This window comes from Telmatherina bonti (genome assembly GCF_933228915.1).
Source record: "Telmatherina bonti genome assembly, chromosome: 6".
NCBI classification, from domain to species: domain Eukaryota; kingdom Metazoa; phylum Chordata; class Actinopteri; order Atheriniformes; family Telmatherinidae; genus Telmatherina; species Telmatherina bonti.
In genome coordinates, this window is record NC_136624.1 from 25100878 (window position 1) to 25124383 (window position 23506).

The 23506-nt window shown below is 37.4% G+C and overlaps 1 protein-coding gene across 1 annotated transcript in view; it reads left to right on the forward strand.

Annotated features, from left to right (window-relative positions):
• Window positions 1-330: 330 nt before the first annotated feature.
• ppp1r16b (protein phosphatase 1, regulatory subunit 16B) overlaps window positions 331-23506 on the forward strand; it is a gene marked incomplete at both ends in the record, with an annotated part of 67188 nt that continues 44012 nt past the window's right edge. Inside the window, one exon of the mRNA XM_079242269.1 lies at window positions 331-598. Within this exon, the coding sequence (XP_079098395.1) occupies window positions 331-598 (268 nt within the window). The remainder of the gene's footprint in view (window positions 599-23506) is intronic.

Genomic DNA, 23506 nt, shown 5'->3' on the forward strand with positions numbered 1-23506 from the left:
AGAGATCTGTACCCGTGCAAAACAGAAGCAGAAATTTGAGACTGAATCTTGTGCTTGATCATTTAAAGATTTGACTTCATTTTGTGGAAAATCTCATTCCTCTGTTCTGTAACCTTGAATTTTCTAGGTTTTGATACCAGCTATCATGATATTTTATAATCGGGTGTTGTTGCGAACAGCAGCTTAGCTTCTCTCTTCATCTCCTCCCTCAGGACAATCACTGAAAGGATGATGAGGATAACAGGAGGAGGCGATAGGTGCAGCCCTCGCTAGAACGGTCCACAGTTTCACCCCTCCTCCATCGCCCACAACTGCTGTCCCCTCACCACCATGGCCAACCACCTGGAGTTGATCCAAGAGCTGCAGCAGCTGGACAAGGTGCCCAGTCTGGAGAGGCTGCGGGCGGCACAGAAGCGCCGTACCCAGCAGCTGAAGAGATGGGCTGTGTATGAGAAGGAGATGCAGAACAAGAAGCGAAAGGCTGACAAGAAGGGACGCAATGCCAACAACTTTGGGCAGTCAGAGTCTAAGAGGCATGTGTCATTTGCTGCCAGTGTTGCACTTTTAGAGGCATCAGCCAGAAATGATCCTGATGAAGGTAAGGATTTTGTGATATAGTCTTTACGTACAGTCTTTACGTACAGTATATATATATATATATATATATATATATATATATATATATATATATATATATATATATATATATATATATATATATATATATATGTATATATATATATATATGTATATATATATATATATGTATATATATATATATATGTATATATATATATATATGTATATATATATATATATGTATATATATATATATATGTATATATATATATGTATATATATATATATATGTATATATATATATGTATATATATATATATATGTATATATATATATATATGTATATATATATATGTATATATATATATATATGTATATATATATATGTATATATATATATATGTATATATATATGTATATATATATATATGTATATATATATGTATATATATATATATATATATGTATATATATATGTGTGTATATATATATATATATATATATGTATATATATATATATATATGTATATATTGTGATAATATATATATATATATATATATATATATATATATATATATATATATATATATATATATATATATATATATATATATATATATATACATATATATATATATACGTATATATATATATATACATATATATATATATATATACATATATATATATACGTATATATATATATATATATATATATACGTATATATATATATATACATATATATATATATATATATATATGTATATATACATATATATATATATATATATATATGTATATATACATATATATATATATATATATATATATGTATATATACATATATATATATATATATATATATATATATATATATATATATATATATATATATATATATATATATATATATATATATATATAAAATAATAATAATAACTTCTCTTTACTTCTAGTGCCAGATTTAAAAAGGCCAAGGTCAGATAAATGATTAGCTGAGCCTGCCCACTGAAACAGCTTGTAGAAGTCACTCCATTCAAACTGAATTTGTTCTGCTGCTCGGCCATTTCATCATTGGGAAATAATGAAGGTGTCACGGTGAGATGAAACTCTGCCAGTCTTTTAATTAAAATTTCCACGAACGATGCCCTCCCCTCCCTGTTTTGAGATAATTGTTTTCCTGTAATACAGGCAGACCCATGATGCTGTGGCTACGTCTGTGACGCTGGTATGATAACACGGCTATCTTTTAGATGGAGCTCCGATTATTAAACATGAAATTGTAAGGAAGAGTGAACAATATTATCACAACAAAAATAGCCCACGGCGGTACTAACATACTTTCGTTTTTGCAAAGCTGCTCTTACAGATAGGAAAACCACCATAGGGCTGCTTGAGCTTGCTGTAGTTTCACAGGATTATTACAGGACAGAGCAGACAGTCGTGTGTTTAAACACATGCTCTCATATATGCACGTGGTGTTGGACCTGGCATTTGCAGCACAAGCTTCGACGTTGCTGATTCTAGTTCTGTAATACATCATTTAAAGGTTGTTGTTGTATGTTTTTGTACTGGATGTTGTTTACATAAAGTCTGCTGGGCTTTGACAGACAGTGTGATCGTCTAGGTCTTTTTTTTTGTGTAAAATCCACAAGACATTCCAGCAAGAAACATCTATTCAATAATTATGTCTAATGTCTAACTACATGTTTACATCAGTTGTAATTTTTACATTTTTACTTAAAAAAATCCAGTGACACTAATAGTACCACTATGCTGCTTGCATATGCATGGAAAGTCAAAAGATTAAATTAATATCCATGTTGAAGAAGGTTTGGGTGTCAGTTCTTTGTCAATTCTTGATCTAATTTTCTATCAGGAAACAAGTGCAGTGCATACATTATCAGCATCAAACACAGCTGCTTATCAAAAAGCCAAAAATTTTATAAACTCTGGCTTAGTCTTTGGCATAGGCCTGCTTTTGTCTTTTGTTATCTAGTTTTTAAGACATCTTTAGGCGTCTTAGCAACACAGATTCCCATGAAAGCATAAATGTGCTCTGAGAATAAATATAGATAAATTAATATTCACAGGTTTTGTGTAGCTCCAGCAGATGGTTGGTCTTTGCTTTTGTATAAACTGTCTGGACAGCAGTTGAAATACAAATCTTTTTTTTTTTTTTTAGCTTCCCTAAATAGAGAAACGATTCATATTAAAAAATAGAGGCATAGAATTTGTTGCAGCATTAGACTGTATTTTCACTTACCTAACAGCTGATTTGTAAATAGTACATTCAGACCCCATTTGTGAAGCCACGTCTTATAATCATAAACCACATTGAAGTGCCTTGTTAGTATGAGTGTGTTCACACTTTATGCCATTTTCGTTATGCCAAATGCGTTTCCCAGAGTCTCTCAATGCACAACACTGGACACATTAAGAGAAGATTTCTTTGCTCTGTTTAAAGCACGTCTGATATGCTGAAGCTTTGTCAGTCCCCCTTACTGCTGGCAGTGCCTGGGCGAAGAAGTGTCTGCTATCACTGCTGTTTAATGAGGCTAACCATGAAAGAGGTAGAGAGATAAAAAGAAAAGGGAGACAGGATGTGGTGTTGCCCACACAGCTCCAGTGGCAGCTGGCTGGCTCAGAAGCCTGATAATCTTCCCTCTCATTCCCCCAGGTCCCTAAATGCTCATTCAGGCATCATGGCTCCACACGCTATCCTACTCGGTCACATGAGGTTTTGGCTTCTTTTGCACAAATATTTACATGATAGTGTTGTTGATTTTCATGTGCAGCCTTTTTAAAAAATGTTAAAAATGTTAAATATGCTCAAATTTGGTGGCTATGGTTGGTGATAGAAATTCGTTTTCTTTTGTTTTTTTTTTGTTTAAACACAGAATTCATGTATAGTTATTTAACAAATGTTGAACTTCTGATAGAATAAATGGTGACCTGTAAAGCTAACTACAGTATCAACTACAGTAACTACAGTAGCAACTAACAGTAGTTGAGAGGCTGACAACAAATGGAGCCACCAAAACCTTTTCTCAAGGAGAGTAGGGAGATTGGCTGAAGTAAATACAACAGGAAAGGGCTAAGCTCAACTTTGACCTGTCTGACTGTACAGGACTGTAATAAGATGAAAAGCTGGACCGACTCCTATTTCATCCCTGATTTGTTAGAGTACACACATTGCTTATTGTAATTCTTCACCTGCTCTTTGCTCTCTGTTTATATGGCTAGGGCATGTGTGCAGGAACGTACTGAAAGATGTGAGTGATTATTGCTGTTAGGCTTTATAAATGGATGACTTGCTGTTTTTTTTCAAATACAATAGTTGTAGTGAAAGTGAAATCTTTGCAGACTTAATGTTGACGTTTGATGTTCTCTGAACACAAGAGGTTTCGATTTAATGGGTATGAAAGAAAGGAATAGTACAAAGAAGAAGACTGGATGGGAAGGGATTCATTCAAAGGCCGAGGGCATTTCTTTGCCCTTTGGGTACCACCATCCTGAACCTTTGCCCCCTCATAGTGATGAGGGTTGATCGCTGTGAAATTACTGTGAAGCCCCTTGCTGTCTTTCTGTGTGGCTTTCTGGCCATTGGGTCTGATGGGGTTTCTCCTCTGCAACAGAGCCGCTGTCCTGCTGAGTAGCAGCCAGACGGGTCAGAAAGGACAGTAAACACACAACACACACAGAGCTGACATTTCCTCTTAACTGGCATGCTTTCCAGTGAGGTCAACAGTTTAGATCCACAGATTTAAGATGCACAGTTTCAGGGAAAAAACAAGGCAAATTGTGCAGGATGATTAACACAACATTATCAGGTAAAATGGGGGCAATTCACTCATTGAGAGGTGATTATTGGACTTTTTGCAAGTCATAAAAGTAGTATTGATGTAAACTATTTTTAGTTACAGCTTACTGGAGTGTCTTGCCAGAGGTTCAGTGTCTGTTCTGTCATTTCTGTGTGAATATCCAGGTCTGGTTTATCCCCAAAAGAAATAATTTATTTATGAATTTATTGTCTTTTTGATGGACCGTGTCTGATGACAAGTGTTTTAAAGTTGTTCCTGACTGCCACAACGTGGCTTGAAAATCACCAGCTGTACATTATTTAACCCCTATAAAGATCGCTATAATTATCCTTTGGTGGCTCCTTTCTCTAAAGGCAGTTACCATAACCAGCTGGTACTTTTACAGTTTCTTATTAATCTAATACCTGAACATGCCGTCCACAAAGATGACATAAAATCCACAGCGTCTGAAAATGTGATTATACAAGTACTTTCAGTTTGTTTACAGTCAGGTATTTAAGTGTATTAGGCTTGTGGTTTTAGCAGTGACCCTCATTTAACCCAGCCTTTGTTTTCCATCTCTGTCTGCTTCCTAACCTTGAACTGTGTTTATTCGCCCACTCACATGCCGACACCCAGTGCACTAATTAGCACTTACATCGCTGCTGAAAATCATAACTTGCAGCTTGCAGTTTGAGAAGCCACCCTTGAAGCTCCATTTCTAGATGTGGATTTTCCTTTTGGTTTACCATCTTTTTTTTTCTGCTATATCATCGGCATAAAAACACAGAAAGGCAGTAAGTCTAAATTTCAGGATATAAATAAACCTCCTGTGTGTAACACAGTAGAATCCAGATGTGGTTTTGTCTAATTTTTTTTCTTTTCTACTTATTTGTGTGTAAATTAGGTCTCAGTGGAGCTTTTGTCTTCTTCTGCCATCTTATTAAGACTTGTACGCTTCTCTCCTCAGAGGCCTGAAATAAACTTAGCTGCTCCCAGGCATATGGTAGCAACAGAGTGGCATTTAGAAGATTCTCCCATGAGTCAAAAGAAGAAGTATGTAAGACAAACACAACTGCAGAAAAGTTTTTGACCTTTCACTGATGTCTACCCTTTCTTTCACACTCTTGTGGTCACTCAGATTGCAGCTTTCAGATTCAGTCAGAAACAAAATGTTCCTTTACTTTCAGTTTCAAATACCATTGAAAAAATATCATGAACTTGTCTTACTGTGTCATTAAGTATAAAATCAAATTGCTCAGACAGGACCTTTGTACTGTACTTACTTACAGTCAGTGACCTTTTCTATTGGTGAAAAAGTCTTTTCTGAGGGCCTCAGTAGCCATCTTTATATTATCAGAGCTGTCACCAAGGCCAGTGCATGCTTGTAGCCGAGGGCCGTAAGCTCTGACCCAAAAGAACCTCTTTAAATTTAAATAATATGGCTGCTCGTCCTGTTGTATCAGCAAATCAGCTGTAGAGTCTGTCTATAGTAATTTATATAAATTTGTGTATATATATATATATACACACATATATATATACACACACATATATATATATATATACACACATATATATATACATACATATATATATATATATATATATATATATATATATACACACACATATATATATACACACATATATATATATATATATATATATATATATATATATATATATATATATATATATATACACACACACACACACACACACACACATATATATATATATATATATATATATATATATATATATATATATATATGTATGTATGTATGTTAATTGCTCATAAGGAAGAAATATGGAACAAATACAGCAAGCAAACAAAAACGTATTTGGTTAAAATTAAATATCCGATCACTGTTAACAAAAATGTGTGCTACGGTGTGTGGAAATGCCACTTGCAGGTTCAGTCATGTTAAGTGAAAATGAAAGAATATGGAGAATAGAGCTGTGAAAATGCAATGTTTCCAGATAGATGGATTTCAACATGTGCAATACTAGAAGTTCTGTGACATTAAAATAAAGATGGATTGCCTGATAAAATATAACACAGGCTATATTTATAATACACGAAGATGTACTCACAGACATCTGTGTAGAATATCCTTTATTAAACTTTGGTTAAATAAAAACTGGTTACAGCATGTTGGAGCTTTTATTTTCTGCTTAAATCTCAGACTTAACACACAACTGAGTGTTTAGCATTGGAAACAAAATATTCTTTGATTTAATTTTTAACTTTGGACAGACTCCGGAGGTCCTTTGCTACCAAGTTCTCCTTGTGTGTTTTTCCAGGTCTCACATTCCCAAGTATTATTTAGCAAAGATCGCCTACTCAATATCGACTTATAACAAGTTCATTTTGATAGACCAGATTTACAGACTTTAAAGGTAAAAAATAAAACAAAAGTTAATTTCTGCTAACTTGACAGAAATATGTTTATTTAGCCAGTGTCTTTAAGAGTCCTTACTGAAAGGCAGAAAATGTTTTGATTTTTAATGAAGTTTTTCTTTTTAGATGACTCAAATAAGCTGCAGCACAGGAATTATGCAGTGTCTGCCAGTATATGTGGATATGGATGAAAGACTTCTGGCAGTTCGGAAGTGTATTTTGTGGAACAGAATAACTTAAGCTGTGGACTTTCTGGAGGTTTATCTTTTCTTTTTCAAGATAGGAAAACTTTTATTTACATTAGGATAACACTCTACAACTGAGTTTAATAACAAACAAGCAAATAAACAAAATAAAAACTATGTTTTCTTTAACATACATTCATCCCCCAATTGATGGACTAATAGATTTAGTTAATTACCAAGTTATGTTTCATTGGTGGTGTGAAACATTATTTTTTAGCATTTCTGTTAGTGACTTTAGCAATCATCAACCAGATGAGCAGAGTACGTTATAAAAAGTCTCCAGACTAGCCAGACTTGTTTAACTCTAATGAAGATCATTATTATTATATAATCTTATGAAGATTATTATTACAGTGGGAGTTGTTTCCCAGCCTTTTTTTTTTATTATGATGAAAGAGTAACAAACATGTGAAGCAGAACCACTCACAGGTCATGCAAAAAAACAAAAAACAAAAAAAAAGTTCTGTAGATGAGATGATGAAGGTCACTCGGTAACATCATTGTCATCACTTTGTGTTTGATCCGAGTGATAATGTTGGATTGAGACTAAAGACTAAAGAAAACATCAGACAATTTGCGCTCACAGACATAAAAGGATGGACTTTTGAACCAGATTTATCATCAGCTTGCAAAAAGTTGTCTGAAGCTTGTTATCAAACTCCTCAAAGACTTTGCAGAACTGTATATTCTGGATGGGATGGAAAGGTTAGTGACTTAACAAACAATCCAAAGCCTCATTTCAAGCATGCAGAATTCAGTGTATCCCAATTTTTCTTTTCATTTCTAGTTATTTTTCTTTTCTAAGACCTTCTATGTCATCTTTAAACTACGGTTGTCTGGTTTTCTGATGAAGCCACAACCTTTTATAAAAAGTTTTATAAAAGCTGACAAGCTTTTACCCAGATCATCTCTAAGTACTGATCATCAGTAGTATGAGGTTGTTTACCGACATGTCCAGCTAAGCTGACGGGGACCTCTGACAGCTGGAGTGTAAGCTCGTAGTGTCTGCTTTGGGTCATGTGTTCGAAAACAGATGACTAAGAGGGTGAGCAGCTGGGTGTGTAATTCTGTCACGTGTGAAAAGCTTCTATCTTGATTATTCATTGTTTGCAGACAACAACGATAATTATTAGGGGTGGGAATTGATTTTAAAAAAAAATCTAATTAATTACAGAATTTATGATTAATTAAACTAAATTAACTGCACAACTATAGTTGCCCCAAGAAACATTTTTTTTATTTATATGGATTTTAGAGGATAATAAAATCAAATAACAGACATTAATATTGTAAACTCAAGCTATAGTGATGTATGGAAAAATGCCTTTAATTGCATTTTTATTCAAAACAGTGTCATGGTGTGAAGATGTTGGACCCACATGCACGATTAAGCAATCTGGAGAATGTGAAAATGGTTTATTTGGTGAACTGAGGGGATGGTTCCGGAAAGACCCGAAGGCGGGGTTCTCTGCAAAGATAGATGTATGAGTAATGGAAATGATGGAATAATTCTCAGGGAAGTGAAGGTGTCCTACTTGTTTCGGAGTTGCCGTGAATTCGGGTGGTGTCAGGAGGTCCGAGAGGATGGATGTTGGCAGTGGGTGCCAGTGAGGGTCCTTTCGGTGGAGGGCAGATAGGCAGCGACAAGCTGATCGGATCCGGAGGATAGCCAGTGAAGAGAAAGCCAGGTTATTGGTAGGGAGTGGTTGCTGGTGATGATTGGCTGCTGGGAGGGAAATCGCAGGTAGCTCTGGAGAGTTCACAAAGGAGTGTCTCACAGAGGCTCAACGCTCAAGCGACGAAGGACTGGCAATCAGCTGCAGATATAGTGCTGGCAGAAGATCTCTAACTCACTTATGTGAGGAGAGTGTGCAGGTCTGCACACCTGTGGTGAAAACACCCTCCAGAAAATGGTTCCTCTGGCTCCCTCTGGTGGATCCTGAAAAGAACCCACACCCCCTGACACCAGCCCCCCCACAACGACCGCCCCCAGGCGGTCCAGAAGAGCACAATGGCCGAGAAGCCTCAAAATCCGTGATCAACGAGGGGTCCATGATGAAAGACCGGGGCACCCACGAGCGGTCCTCAGGGCCATAACCCTCCCAGTCAACAAGGTACTGCCAACCACGACCCCGTCGACGAGCAGCAACAATCTGGCGGACAGCAAAACAAGGGTGGCCAGCAACGTCCAGGGCGGGAGGAGGGGGCTCGGAAGGAGGGCACAAAGGGCTAGACAGCACCGGCTTAAGCTGGGACACGTGGAAGGTGGGATGGATGCGCAAATGACCAGGGAGGCGAAGACGGACGGAAGAGGGGCTGACGATGGAGAGAACCTCATAGGGCCCAATGAACCTGGGGGAGAGCTTCCTGGACATAGACTTCAACGGCACATCACGTGAGGACAACCACACCTTTTGGCCTGGAGCATACAGAGGAGTGGGGAGTCTGTGGCGATCAGCAAAACGCTTGTTCTGTTCAGCGGAGCGGTGGAGAGCAGCAATCGTGTCAGACCAGACTCGCCTGCAGCGGCGGATATGGTGACGCACCGAGGTGACGGATATGTCCGTCTCATCAGCAGGAAAAAGGGGTGGCTGATAACCCAAGGAGATCTCAAATGGGGAGAGGCCTGTGGCGGAAGAAACATGAGAATTGTGCGCATACTCAATCCAGGGCAAGTGTTGGCTCCAGTTCGAAGGGTCAGTGGACGTGGCGCAGCGGAGGGCAGCTTCCAGTTCCTGGTTCAGTCGCTCTGTCTGGCCATTAGACTGAGGGTGATAACCTGAAGTGAGACTGACCTTGGCTCCCAACGCAGAACAGAAATGTTTCCAGACTTGAGAAACAAACCCACACCCCCTGACAAACAGTAGAAAAAGAGTAGAAAAAATACCTAAACGGATATAAAGTCAAAGTGTCTTTTAAGTACTTTAACAGCTCCAGCTGTTATCTAAATATGAGTCTACAACATGTTACGGTTCTTTTAACTTTTTAAATATTATGTACACACTCCTCATTAATAGGCATTAAAGGTGGAGTATGTAAGATTTTCAATATTTTCAAAATAAATTAACTAATAAAATAACTACAATCATAAATAGTTTTTTTAACATGTAGGTTCCAGTCTGTTCATATTTGATGCGTTATTAAATTACAAGTTTAATAAATGACAAATGATAGAAAGCACTTTTTTTTTTTTTACTGGTAGGCAAACATTTAAGAAGGGTCTTTGTCATTAATTAAACGTGTAATTTAATAACACATCAAATATGGACAGACTGGAACCTACATGTTTAAAAAAAACGATCTAATTATGATTGTAGTTATTTTTTAGTTAATTTTTTTTTTTTTAAATATTGAAAATCTTACATACTCCGCCTTTAAACTCTTTAACAAATAAATGCCAGTTGAGTTTTTCTAATTTATTTATTTGATAACGTTGGTGTTTCAGTGGACCACTTAACTACTGCTGAACTTCCGAGAGAGACTAAAGCCTGTTACATCCTCCACGAGAAGCAAGAACTGAGTTCTTGTTCTCGAGGCTGCAAGAACAAGAAAAAAACGTCTTGTTCGGCAGGTCCATACATACTCCACGAGAAGCACGTCTGCAGCGGGGAGGGATCACTGCGGGGGGCGATGTCTGCTTTATGTGCAATGAACCCGGTTGTTACCTCCACCGAGGAGGTTGTTTTCCCCGGCGTCTTTTTGCTTAAGATAACTTAAAAGGTTACGGAGGGATTTTATAAATATTTCAAGAGTTGTTGCAAATGTTAAAATGAAGAACTGATTAAATTCTGGTGGTGATCTGGATCACCGTTTGGATCCAGGAATGTTTTAAAAGGATTCTTAAACATTGTGCTTGGTGGAGGTTTCCGCTCTCCGAGTTTCTAGTTTCATATTTAACGAGCAGGGCGGCAGGGCGGGTTGTGCACGCGGCTGGGTCCGAGTGTTTTATTGCCACATGTAAAAATGTTCGTACTTTCTCACCACCTCGATAAGCTGTTTTATCAAAACAATCCGTTTTGCCGGCAACAGCAAACACACGGAAGCAGCAACTCTGCTTCATGCTTTCTCTGTGTTAACGACGCCCACCTCCAATGTCCGACCAATCACACGATACTTCTCGCAGCCCCGCAAGAAAAAAGTTCTGCCAGCCCGGTGTGTCAAGAACTGTCCTCAAACACGTCCGCGAGAAAAAAATGACGTCATTTTCTTGTCGGAGCCTCGAGAACAAGAAAAAAGTTCTCGCTTCTCGTGGAGTATGTAACAGGCTTTAGGCTCCGTCACGTAAAGGTGGTCGACGTGACACCGACATGACAACACAAATACATGTGGATGCAGCACTGAATTACCTTCAGCAGTCATCCAGCTTTTCTTGCTCAGTTGCCATGGCACTGTGCAAAACTTATAAATAATTGGAAATAACTGATCACACACACGTAGAGGTAAATTCCACAATATTTTATGTTTTACAATAGATAATTTCTCCACTGCATTGTTGTGTTGTTCTTTGCTGTATTGAATGACTTGTCTGTGCCGGTCACAATATAAGGCCAACACACAAAATGGTGTATGACTAGTCAGAGCCAATCAGAGGTGAAGACCTCCCCCCTCTCTGTCTTTAATTCATTTTATGTTTTTTTTTTTTTATCTTACTGACATTGTCTCCTGATCTTGCGTAGAAAGTGAATCAACACAGAAAAGCAGAGATGCAAAGGTCTTACACTTGGAATAGGTGAAAAAACACAACGGCTCACAACTAGACACTCTACAGCTCTATTAGTTAGGTGTGTTTTTCAATTTGTTATATTTTGGTGACTCACATGACGGAAAAGTAAACTGTGAGACCAGACAGATGGCTTTTTGTTTTATGCAGTAATTCACGCGGGTGAGTGAGTTCGTTTTTCCTGTTCACTAATTTAAGCCAAATCAAGACTCCTCCACAATCGTCTCGTTGCATTTGTTCCCTTTTGTTCTCATCACCACCAGGGTCATTGAGTTTTGCAACAATTCCAAGGGCTTGATTGCTCAAGTGGGAATTTGCATTTTATTTCGTTTAGCAGCTCTGCATGATAGCACACAACCTTTTGTGGACATTATGTATGGAAGCCCTTGTGATTAGGGGGACTAATCTTACTCTCCTCACATAAGTGAGTTTGAGAATCTGTTCTTTCAACATCTTTTCTCAACTGCAGGGTTTTTTTTTTAGCCATTTTCCTTGTCCTTTTCTTTCCTGTCAGCCTTGTGTGTTTAGGACAGTTTTTTCCCCCCAAGTCTCACACAGCTTTGAGGTCAACAAAATTCTCTTTCTCACTACAATCCTGATCTTTACTACTTTGTTGAAAGCAAGGCCGGCTCTCGGAATGCATACTTGAGGGGGCAGGCAGACATGTGAAGGGGGCATCATGCGTGCACATCACACTTGTGCTCTTTTTGTTGTTATTATTTTTTGTAACTGTTTTCTTAATGGGACTGTTGGGGTCTGACACTCTAAAGAAATGGATTGCACTTTGTCAGGCCTCGAACCAAAGACCTGTCCAGCTTGGGTGTCCCACCAGAAACTGAAGCTCCTGCTGGTGTAGCTCTCAGGGTCACTGAGGCACGCAAACCCTCTGACCACAATAAGGTGGCAATCCCTCAGAGGGGGAAAGGAATAAAAAAAATTATAGATACATTAAAATAATTTAAAAAAAAAAAGGAAATATCTATGATCAAAGTTTTAACAACCGACAACAAAACAAATCTCTCATTAGATAGCCAAATAACAATAAACTAAACTATTAGGCTAAGCTGAAATAGTTAGGCCTATCACAAACAACAAAAACAGGGCAGAACATTAAACTCCAAACCACAATAAGGTTGCATTTCCTCAGAGGGGAAACGAAATATACAAATAAAAGATACATTAAAGTAAGAAAAAAAATACCAATCATCAAAGTTTTAACAGCTAACAACATAACAAATGTCTCATTAGACAGCTAAATAATAAACTAAAATATAAAACTAAGCTGGCATAGTTCAGCAAACAACAAAAACAACCAACACAGAACATTACATTTTTTTCTTCATTTTATTCACCTTCTCCTCTTTCTTGTTTTTTAAACTCAGTCTCTACTTTACAATAACTAATAATAACTAATAAACTAACTAATAATTACATTGGGGGCTGAGCCCACAACTTGAAGCAACATAAGATGTAAAACCATCTTTAACAGCTGGAATTTAACTGAACAGCCAGAGACCTGCAGGTAAACTAATTAGTAAATATTATATTAAAGCTGTTTGTTTTCTATCTGCATTTGAACTGAAGTTGCATCTAGAAACAAAACTTCCACACTGATGTTAAAGCTGTTTTTATCATAGACTGTATATGGTTTTTATCTACTGCAACATGACGCACGCACGTGCACAAGCGCACATGCCCACTCACAGCAGCACCTCCTCCTTAGTGGTTTTGGGAAATTCGGTCTCACCCACATTTCCCGACTGGATTTAATGCAAATGTATGAAACAGACAAATACCAGGCTAATGATTTAGCATAACTAGCTTAACCTTGGAAGTATTAAGTACTGTCACGAATGATCTGCTTCATGTTCATGTCACTTTGAAGACATACTAATTAAAATGAGTAGTTTGTTTACCTACTTCATATGTTGACCCAGAGCCTGACTGTCTACTGGTAGCCAAGAGTTGATTCTCCTCTTTAAAATAAATCATCTGATGTGTATTTTAATCGCTGAAGATGTCCGCTCTAATTCAAAATAATAGCGGAGTTCAGATTAGGGCTAAAACGCCGGGCTATCAGCCAATAAAACACGGAGGTGTCCCCGCTTCTGTAAACTTCTTCTGTGAGTGGTCACATTGTTGTACCTGTGTTGCATTCACTTAAGTCAGGAAATTAAAAAACTACCTTCTTATTTAATGTCATAAGGCGGCTGAGTTTATGTAAATTTATTTCTTCTGGGCTGAAAAATCATTCGGGGCTTGATGAGAAATGTTCGGTGCTCGAGCCGGGAATGCCCAGGCCAGGCGACTCCCTGTTCTGAGCAGGCACACCACGCATCCAGTATTCATGTGTGATGGAGAAATGCTCCCACTGACAGGATTACACACTTAAAAAAGCAACAACAACCTGTTGACACAACATATAGATGATATATACTACTGTATTTATTGTTAATTAGTTATTAAGTAGCCTATCTCATGATATAAACTGCTACGAGGTATTTAACGGAGCTTCACTTCTTTATAATTTTACTGCTGCAGCGCCTCAACTAGGAGGAGAAACCTGACACCCAACAATCAGGCTGCTTGTCAACTCATTTTCATACTAAATGCTGATTGGTTGTTCACTAGGGGAGAAGGAGGGGGGTCCCCCAATGCAATGCTGTACAACTGGCACACAGCTATGTGCAGAGGGAGAGAGTTTAGGTAGTTTGTGCAGTTTTGGCGGATTTGATTTGAGGGGACAAAGTATTTGTTTGAGGGGGCATTGCCCCCTCTTGCCCCTGCCTAAAGCCGGCCTCGGTTGAAAGTCAGATTTGTCTTTAAGCTCATCAGTTTTGGCTCCTCCAGGCATGGCTGCTCTGGCTGGCACCTACTAGCACAGCCATCTCCTCCCTGCACGCACAATCACTGGGGGGCGGGGGGCTGAGTCATCCTGTTCACATGACATAATTTGGACCTAAGAATGCTTAAGAAAGTAAAGATATGTAAATGACAGCAACATAATGGACCAAACTAATATGCACAATGTTACTTGGAGAGTAAATATTTAGAGAGGCTGGTGCAATCAGTTAGAAGAGCAGGATTCACTGGAGCGAGGAATTATCAGAATGTTGGCTTGTTTAGTCTCATGTGTCCTCACTGTTTGACTGTCTCAAAGCGACAAAGACCCATTTGTTTAACTTGAGCAGATCACTATTACAGTCACTATAATATATACAGTATTTTACCTTCATTTTTAACTTTACATTTATTCAAACCCATCCATGTGCCTGTTCTTTAACTTGTAAAAGAGTAATTTTGTCGTAAATATTGACCTACTTTTGCAGTGAATTGTTCTGTATTAAGTAGCAGCTATCTTACTGGTTCAATGGGATCTCCTGCTCCTTATTGCGCTCACCTCAGTTATTACTCCAGGGAGAGTACCAACTCTTAAGTTAACACCTATTTCCATGGTAACTGAGACAGACAGAGAGGCTCAGAGCTACTCAGTTTAAAAACCAGAATTGTACAACACCACTGCTGCTGGTGCATGAGATTATAATGTTGGAAACTGCTGGATGTGGTTGCAGCGCTGGGCGTTATTTTAAGAACAAATATCTGTGGAGAGTTCGAGTTTTGATCCGCATCAGAAAGTTTCATATTCATAAATATGTGAAGATACTTACATGACCAGTCACAAAGTAGAAACCTGTGTAAGATTTGAGAGATTCTGGAGATGTATTGATCCGGGGAGACCCATGGAGGAATTAACAAGCCAAGCCAGGAATCAGAAACAGAAAATTTTATTTTTTCTCTTTCTCTGTCCAAATCAGTCTTTGCTTGGATCTGGTCCAGTTAGGAGGAAAGCACACAAAACGTAAGGCTTCTTGGGCTAGCCTTCTCCCGGTCTACAATCAAACAATCATGTTGCTGGTACTTTCCTCCATAACAGGGTGCTTCCTCAGTCTAGGTCGGTTCTTTTCATGCTCTGACTTTCTTTTTCTTTCATCCTGGCTTCACATTCCCTCTTCAGCTTCTCATCCTTAGTCCATTCTTTCTCTCTCTCTTTCTGGCTGGCCACCTAGCCTCCCTTTTTTTTTTTATCATGTCATGACCTCTGGTGAGGTCACGCCTAATGATTCAGAAACCTAAAGTTGTGAGAAAAAAACAAAACAAGCAAACACAAAAACAACAAAGCCAAATCCTTCTAACTTTAGTCAGCATTAAAAGTAGATGGAACCCTGGTACCAGAAAGTTTGCAAACATTTACGTTATATGTTACGTTATACCACTGGAGCTGATTGTCCAAAGAAGAATGCTGCACAAGCTGATGAAGATGATGGAGGATTCTTCACACCCTCTCCACAACACAGTGACAAAACAACAAAGTGTGTTCAGTGAGAGGCTTCTTCAGGTCTGCTGTAAGACTGAAAGATACAGAAGATCATTCCTGCCAGCAGCCATCAGCCTCTAGTTAATTATCTGCTACAATATTGAATTTCCCTTTGGGGATGAATAAAGTATTTTTCATTTTCATTTAATTTCATTTAATTTCATAAGACAGTTTTTCTTGGATAACATGCAATGGATTTAAAAACCAAAGCAGATTTCTACTGATATGCAGCACATCAGTTTATTCATATACAAAAAAAAGGGTGGGTTGTGGAGGACAACACCAGATGTTTTTCTTTTATAGCCCGAGTCCTTGTGTGTAGTACAAATTGTGACTGTGACATATGTTGGATGCTTTAATGAATTGTGGATATTTAAATCAGCTGGGATCTTATATAAAAAAAATAAACCAACTATGTTTTTCTTTGTGTTTTTCTCTTTTTCCAAAAAAAAAAAGAAAAAACACACAAAGAAGCTGGTGGGTATGCACTGAGTCATCTTTATTATTATTTTTGCAGTGTTCCATGAGGCAGTGCAGAGTAACTAAAAGCCCTCTTACCAAACTCTATCTGAATGCGTGGAATATCAAACAGAATGGCGGCTTGTGATTACAGGCTATCATTGTGGCTATGTGGCTATGTGTATATATGTGGCTATGTGTATATATGTGGCTATGTGGCTATGATTCTTTAGGAATAATAAGGTGCCAAGGCAAGATGGAAGTTGACCTAATATTGCTTTATACAGAAAGATATAAAAGTGAATTAGACTTCTTTATTTCCTACCTTTTTCCCCTGCCTATAATAAAACATGGAAGATATTGTATCCTGCTGTGGGGCTTTTAGTTTATGTACATGTATTTAAAATATCATGGAAATTATAATTCCAAAGTTTTGAAAGCCTGATAGACCTGCAGAGTAAGAATCTCTTACATCAGTTTAAAATTAGATTAATTGTCAAATATTGGTTTAAAATGACTTGTAAATCTCTGTTCTGTCTTTATATGGCTTTTAACATTATCCTAATTTATTTGAAACTGAACACAGATCATCATAAATCAAGCTTGCCTGGAAAAAGTGGAACTGATTTAGTGGCTTGTAATTGTTTTAGAAGATCCTTATGGAAACTGTCAAATAATATCACGAGAACAGCAAGAAACTTCAACAAGAAAACAAATATATTCATCAGAGTTGGGTTATTTGGAACTGCACAGCAGATGCGTAAATCCAGGTGGACTGCATTTTATCAGTTCCTGTGACTGAAGCCCACCTGCCTCAATGCTGGCCAGCCGGAGCCGGAGGTATGTCAGCGTGAGTCTGCGTTGATCCCATGCTGCCAATCCCCTGAATGCTTTTTCAGCACCTCTTCTCTCCTCCACTCTCCCTAAAGCTCCACATCACGTCTTCCAAAGTCTGTCTGGTGCATAAACAACTGTTCACCTTAAAGGATTTTAGATTACCCAACAAGGATTAGACTTCAGCAAACCAAAGAGAGGCAGCCAACATTTAAACACAATACTTTAAGAAATCATTTTTAAAACCCTGAAAAACAGAAATACTTGTGGACTAATAGAATCTTATTGATCAGAATGTTAAAACAAATAAAATGTTAACCAAGGAATTTTAAAACACTCAGCAATCAGAGAGCAAGTTGAATGCAAAAAATACCGTTAATAGCAAAACCATCAGACTCCCTGCCATCTGTATCAGGTATTCCTGAAGCTACAAATTCAAATGGGAGAAGTGGAGTGGAGCTGAGCTGCCATGAGCAAATGGCAACCATTACAGCTGGTTACAGCCTGAGGAGCTGTCAATCAAGACAAACAGTGAAGACCAAAATATACTTCCTTTATAAAAAAAAATCACAAACATAACTTTTTATCCTGATGTGAGACTGATAAAAATGGCTGATAAAAGAAGGATGAACTGCTTATTTAAAGAAGATTTTAATCTACAAATAAAAAAATGTTTTTTTTTCACAGCCATTTTTAATGACTGTAAAATGTCATGCTTATAGTTTGGGCGAGAGCAGCATGGACAGTGGGTAAACATGTTCATGCCAGGTCACCTTTAATGCAGCAATCGTGATGATAGAACAGCCTTACCTCACGCCTTCTTGTGAAGAGCAAGGAGGCTAGAATTTCCTTAATTTATTTTAATTTGTAATTTGTTGTTGTAATCCACATTTAATCTGTTTTCACTCTTTTTTTTTTTAATTTTTTTTATTGGAACTTGATTTATTTATTTAGTTTATGCAAATCCTGTTATTTGGTTTTAGGATGTAAAGCCACAATAGTCAAACAATAAATCAATACCGGGCATTGTCAGTTATCAGCTGCCCACATGTTTAAAGTTGGTATTGATCATAGAAATTCCACATCATTTGATCAATCATGGCCCATTTTATGAGGTTTTGGGAAAGTTAAAATTAGGAATGGACATTTCAAAGAACAAACAATATTCAAAATCGCTGAGAATAATTCAGCCATTTTTCAAATATTATCCGTATAACTCTTAACCAACTTTTAAAACTGAAATAAAACTCTGTTATAACATATAACTATATATGTGTATAACATATGACATGTTATAACTCTGATATAACTTGCATATGACCTGGGGCTAAAACCAGTTGGTTTAACCTGTGTACAACACTTCGGTCAGTCTTGTTGCTGTTTTAAATGTGCTTTACAAATAAAGTGGTGATATAGTATAGCCCAGCAGAGGATCCAGTCCTGATTGTGGAATGGATTTTGGGAAATGTGAAAATAAAATAAAACACATTCATTTAAGTTTGTAAATAAAAGCAAACGAAATAGCTAATTTTGCCACATGAGGTTTTGCTATCATTTACTATATAATGTTTTTTTCTTATAGGTTATGTCACTATTTTACTGGCCAGGTCTATTGGAGATCAAACTTCATGATACCTGGTGCCTGAACTAAGATTAGATTGACACCCCTGCTAGTTGTTAGTTGTGTGAATAACTGCCTCAGCTCTATCCAGTTTTTCAGCAGTTCCCATCATTTATCCAAACCAAAGTCATATCTGAAGTCTCTTCTGCTTCAGCAGTAGTTTGATCTCAGTGACCCATAGAGCATGTGCAACACCTTAATCCACTGTTTGCTGAGCCTTTATGTTGCATTTTCTGTAGTGTAATCTATCTACATCTGCCAAGGCTGTGCAACATACAATTAAAATCCTTTAATGGCTCATCATGTGGAGGATAATTATAACGCAAACTAATTATATCAATGATCTCTCCTAATGTCCTACAAAAACCAATGTCATTTAGTTTATGTATGCAGAGTGGCCCACTTTCTGCTCAGCTGACAGGAATGCAGAAAAGGCTACATTGCCTGAAGAGCATTTACGATGTAGCTTTATGTTGTGGAAACTGCAACCCTGACATTGTTTAAGGCTATTGGGTTGTTCTAAGAATAAAGTGTTATATTGTGGGAACTGATGATTATGTGCACTGGCTCAGCCTTTTTTGTATTTGCACTAAACTAGTAGAAGATGACGGAAACTGAAGTTTTGCAAAACAGTAGAAGAAGCAATTCTTCATTACAGCAGAATTCATAAAAATTCATTTAACAAGTTGACCTCTAGATTTTCCCAGGTATATTCAAGGCAACCCACTATAGTAGTATTGTAAACTAGTAGTCAGTTTTATGTGGCTGGTGTTTGAATCATAGAAGTAAAATGTTCCCTGAAAAAAAATATAATGTGCAACTTCATTTATATGATAGGTAGAAGAGCTATGTTTAAAATCTGCAAGCTATTGGCAGACCAGAAAATCTCACACAAAAGATTAAATTATACAGTTAAAAACTAAAAAGTATAAATAAGTGCCAATTCATGACTGATTATATGAGATCTTAAGTCTGAGAAATACCCAGCAAGTTGGACCTCAGATGCTGGTGATGAAAAGCTTTAGGGGCTTGTTCATGTAGACAGATGTTTTACATTGTTGATAATCAGCTCCATCTCAGTGAGGGATATAGTGGGATGAAGATAAGCACCAGATTGGTATTCATGTGGGAGGAAAAAGGAATGACCCAAACATTTTACATGCTGAACTAGACTCAAAGCTTTGTTTAAAAAGACATCAAGATAACACCAAGGATATGAGCAAAGAGTAGAACCCAGGAGAGGGGAGGAAACTCTAGAGATTCACGTTATGGGCATGCTCATCTTTCATTTGAGATGAAACTTGTGTATTTAGATCTACCAACATAACTTAAAGTGATTATTTTGAGCTGGTGACATCTAGAGCCATAAACTGGAACTATAAACCTCTGGGCAATTTTAAGTTTACGAACATCTTTGAGAGTCATTGGCTCCCATGGCACCTATATTGCAGCACAACAAATATTTGTCTCTTCAACGTAGCAACAAGATGTTCCAGACAGAAAATCAATTTTCCAATTGGACTCACCAGCACCTGAAACCATGTCCCACTATCTCATATCACAGTCTTCATTTGATCTTTAGTTCAGCCGTGACTCTTTCTCATCAGTGATCAATGACTGTTATATATGAGCCACTTGGGGTATCTGTATGGTTCAGCATTCTGTCCTAAACTCTCACAGTAACTTTAAACAGTTCTGTTCACTTATCTGTCAGATTAAATATTACTTAAATATTACTGAACTATAATTAGCAAACTCATTTAAATACGTGCAATTCTTATACTTTATATATTAGTAATAATATTACATCTAGTATTTCTACGTATATTTCCTGTCAGGATGCTGTTTTAAATGTTACCAAAAACAAAATGTAACGATTTACAATTCTCAAAAACCCATAATTTAATAGAACAAGGGGTACCAAGTCCGATCTGTGAGAGCTACTCTTCTACAACATTTACATGTATCCCTTCTCCACCATACCTGCATCAGATAAATAGCTCCTTACCAGGCTTCTGCAGAGCTGAATGACATATGGATGAGGGAATTTGGCCGTTTGATTCAGGTGTGTTGCAGATGGGATATCTCTAAAAGTGTGAGAATTGTAGTGAAGATTGGAGTTGTGCATCCCTGTAATGGAAGATAAACATACAGTATCAGATGCTGAAACTGAGACATGCTACCATTTCGCGAAAAATATCAATGGGTCATCGTACAAAGCTGAACAGCCACCTGTTTGATCTGTTTCATTTGAAGCAGGTGTGTTGAAGCAGGAAACCGTCTAAAAGAAGGACAGTGGACCTGAAAGTCCAGAGTTAACCCATCATTGTATCTAAACCTCTTTGTACTTCTCAGCATTAATTGTGCCTTGTCAAATGTGTTAAGCTGCCCACATCATATGCCCTAAAGCAACCCCATTACATCAGAGATGTTTGCTTTGAACTCACTGCATTTCATGGTGAGTCGTGTTCATAGATAGAGATTTCAATAAATTAAAATCATGCCTGTATTTCATGCAGAGCCAGCTAAGAGCATTGAAATCACAAGCATCCTATTTTGACCTTCTATCTTATCTCACGCACACAGAGATTCCTCCTGACTCTGAATCTTTTGATGATATTATACACTGTAGATGGTGGGATATTTAAAGTCTTCACAATTTTATATTGAGGAACATTTTTCTGATGAGAGGTTTCTGATTTGACAGTCTCATACCACTGTCTCAAAGTAATTACACCGCTTTATTTGCCTGGTTTATCCTTCCCTGCTCTTAAAACTGGGGGGATGAAAGGCGTAAAAGAGATGGCTGACTCCGTTTATATTGGTGGCACCTTCCCCAAGTTCATGTGTTATGTTTGAAATCTTAGTTCGGTATGCTGATATGCTAAATACTTTTTACAACAGGGGTGTTCAAAGTTAGTGAACTGCTGTCCTGGTTTTCCATGTATCCCTGCTCCGACACACCTGATTTATATTAAATGGAACCACCAGCCTCTGAAGTGGCTTTAAAATGGTGTATAAAGTAATAAACAAATTTCATCATTTGATTTAACCCGAGGAGGCCTCTGATAGATCGAAACTCAGATGCAGTCCAACTAATAGCTGTCACTATGGTGGCGCTAGAGATAAAGTCGAATGATCACTATGTTATTGGGGAAATTGACAGCAAATATGACGGCAGTGCAGATAAATCAGTGTGTACCAAAGTAGTGGACTAACTAACTGACCAAGACTGACACTGAAATCTTCAACAACACACTGCTCCATATCTGCTAAAATTTGATTACGGGTTGTAATCATGTTTGCTCTGCACATTTTATGGTAATTCAGGCTGTTTAAGTTACTTATTATTGAAAACTCTTTAAATTCAGGCATGGCTATTTTATCTTTCCTCATTACATGAGACCATTTCTATCCTTATTAATTTTCATCACAACTGGAAAGTTTTTTTCTTTTAGGTGTACACTACAGCAAAAACGATTTACACTTTTAATAAGGGGAGACTTGGCAAATCTTTGATTAGCATTCATGACCCTGGTTTAACTGCAGAGCACACGTTGCTGTTTCCTAATTACCGTTATATCAATAATCACTGTTCAGGAAAGTTATGACCAAAATAACTCCTATGGGTTTTGTTTCTGTCTTCAGCACACACCCTAACCCCATTACCCTCACCCTCCCAAACACACACACACCCACATGTGCGCACAAAGCATTGTGGAGGCATTGTAAGATAACAGGAAGGAAGGGTGGGTTTCTCTTCCCGGGCCGTTATTTGTTGATTTATCTTTTATCTTTTTGGAAGCATCTTGTCCAGCTCTCTAGATGGGAATTTACGGGACCTGCCCAGGAAGGCGTTCATGGCATTTGTGCTGTGTTGCACTACTGGATTGTGGCTTAGTAGATAATCACCGTGGTGATCCTTGGATGCACTGGATTGCATTTTAAAGATTTTTGCATTTGTGCGCTTGCTCAGCCCCATCGGGTGTTGCAACAGACAGATAGGAATCACATTCATGGTTTATGTCGCCATTGGTGTTTTACATCCTCCACTTTGTTTTTCCCCTGGATTATTTAGTTACTCCGAATAATCCCTGAAATGTACACATTTTATCTCCCATGTTTCATATATAGTTTGTTGGTCATGAAGTCTGAGTCCTGAAATGTTTTTTTATATCCAGAGCTGGCTTTTCAGAGCACTGGTTTATCACACATTTTTAAATAAAATACAGCATTTTAGTGCTATTGAGATGATTATATATGATGTAATACTGTATTTCATTTTTTTTTTTAAGTAAGTGAAAAGTCTGTCCAGGTGAAAATATTTTAACGGTCACACACACTCTTTAGACATCATTGTGACAATCTTAAAGCACCATTAAAAATTTATAATGTTACAATCAAGAAGAGCACTAAATTTGGGGTACAATTAAAACGATTAAAAACAGCTTGAAATCATCC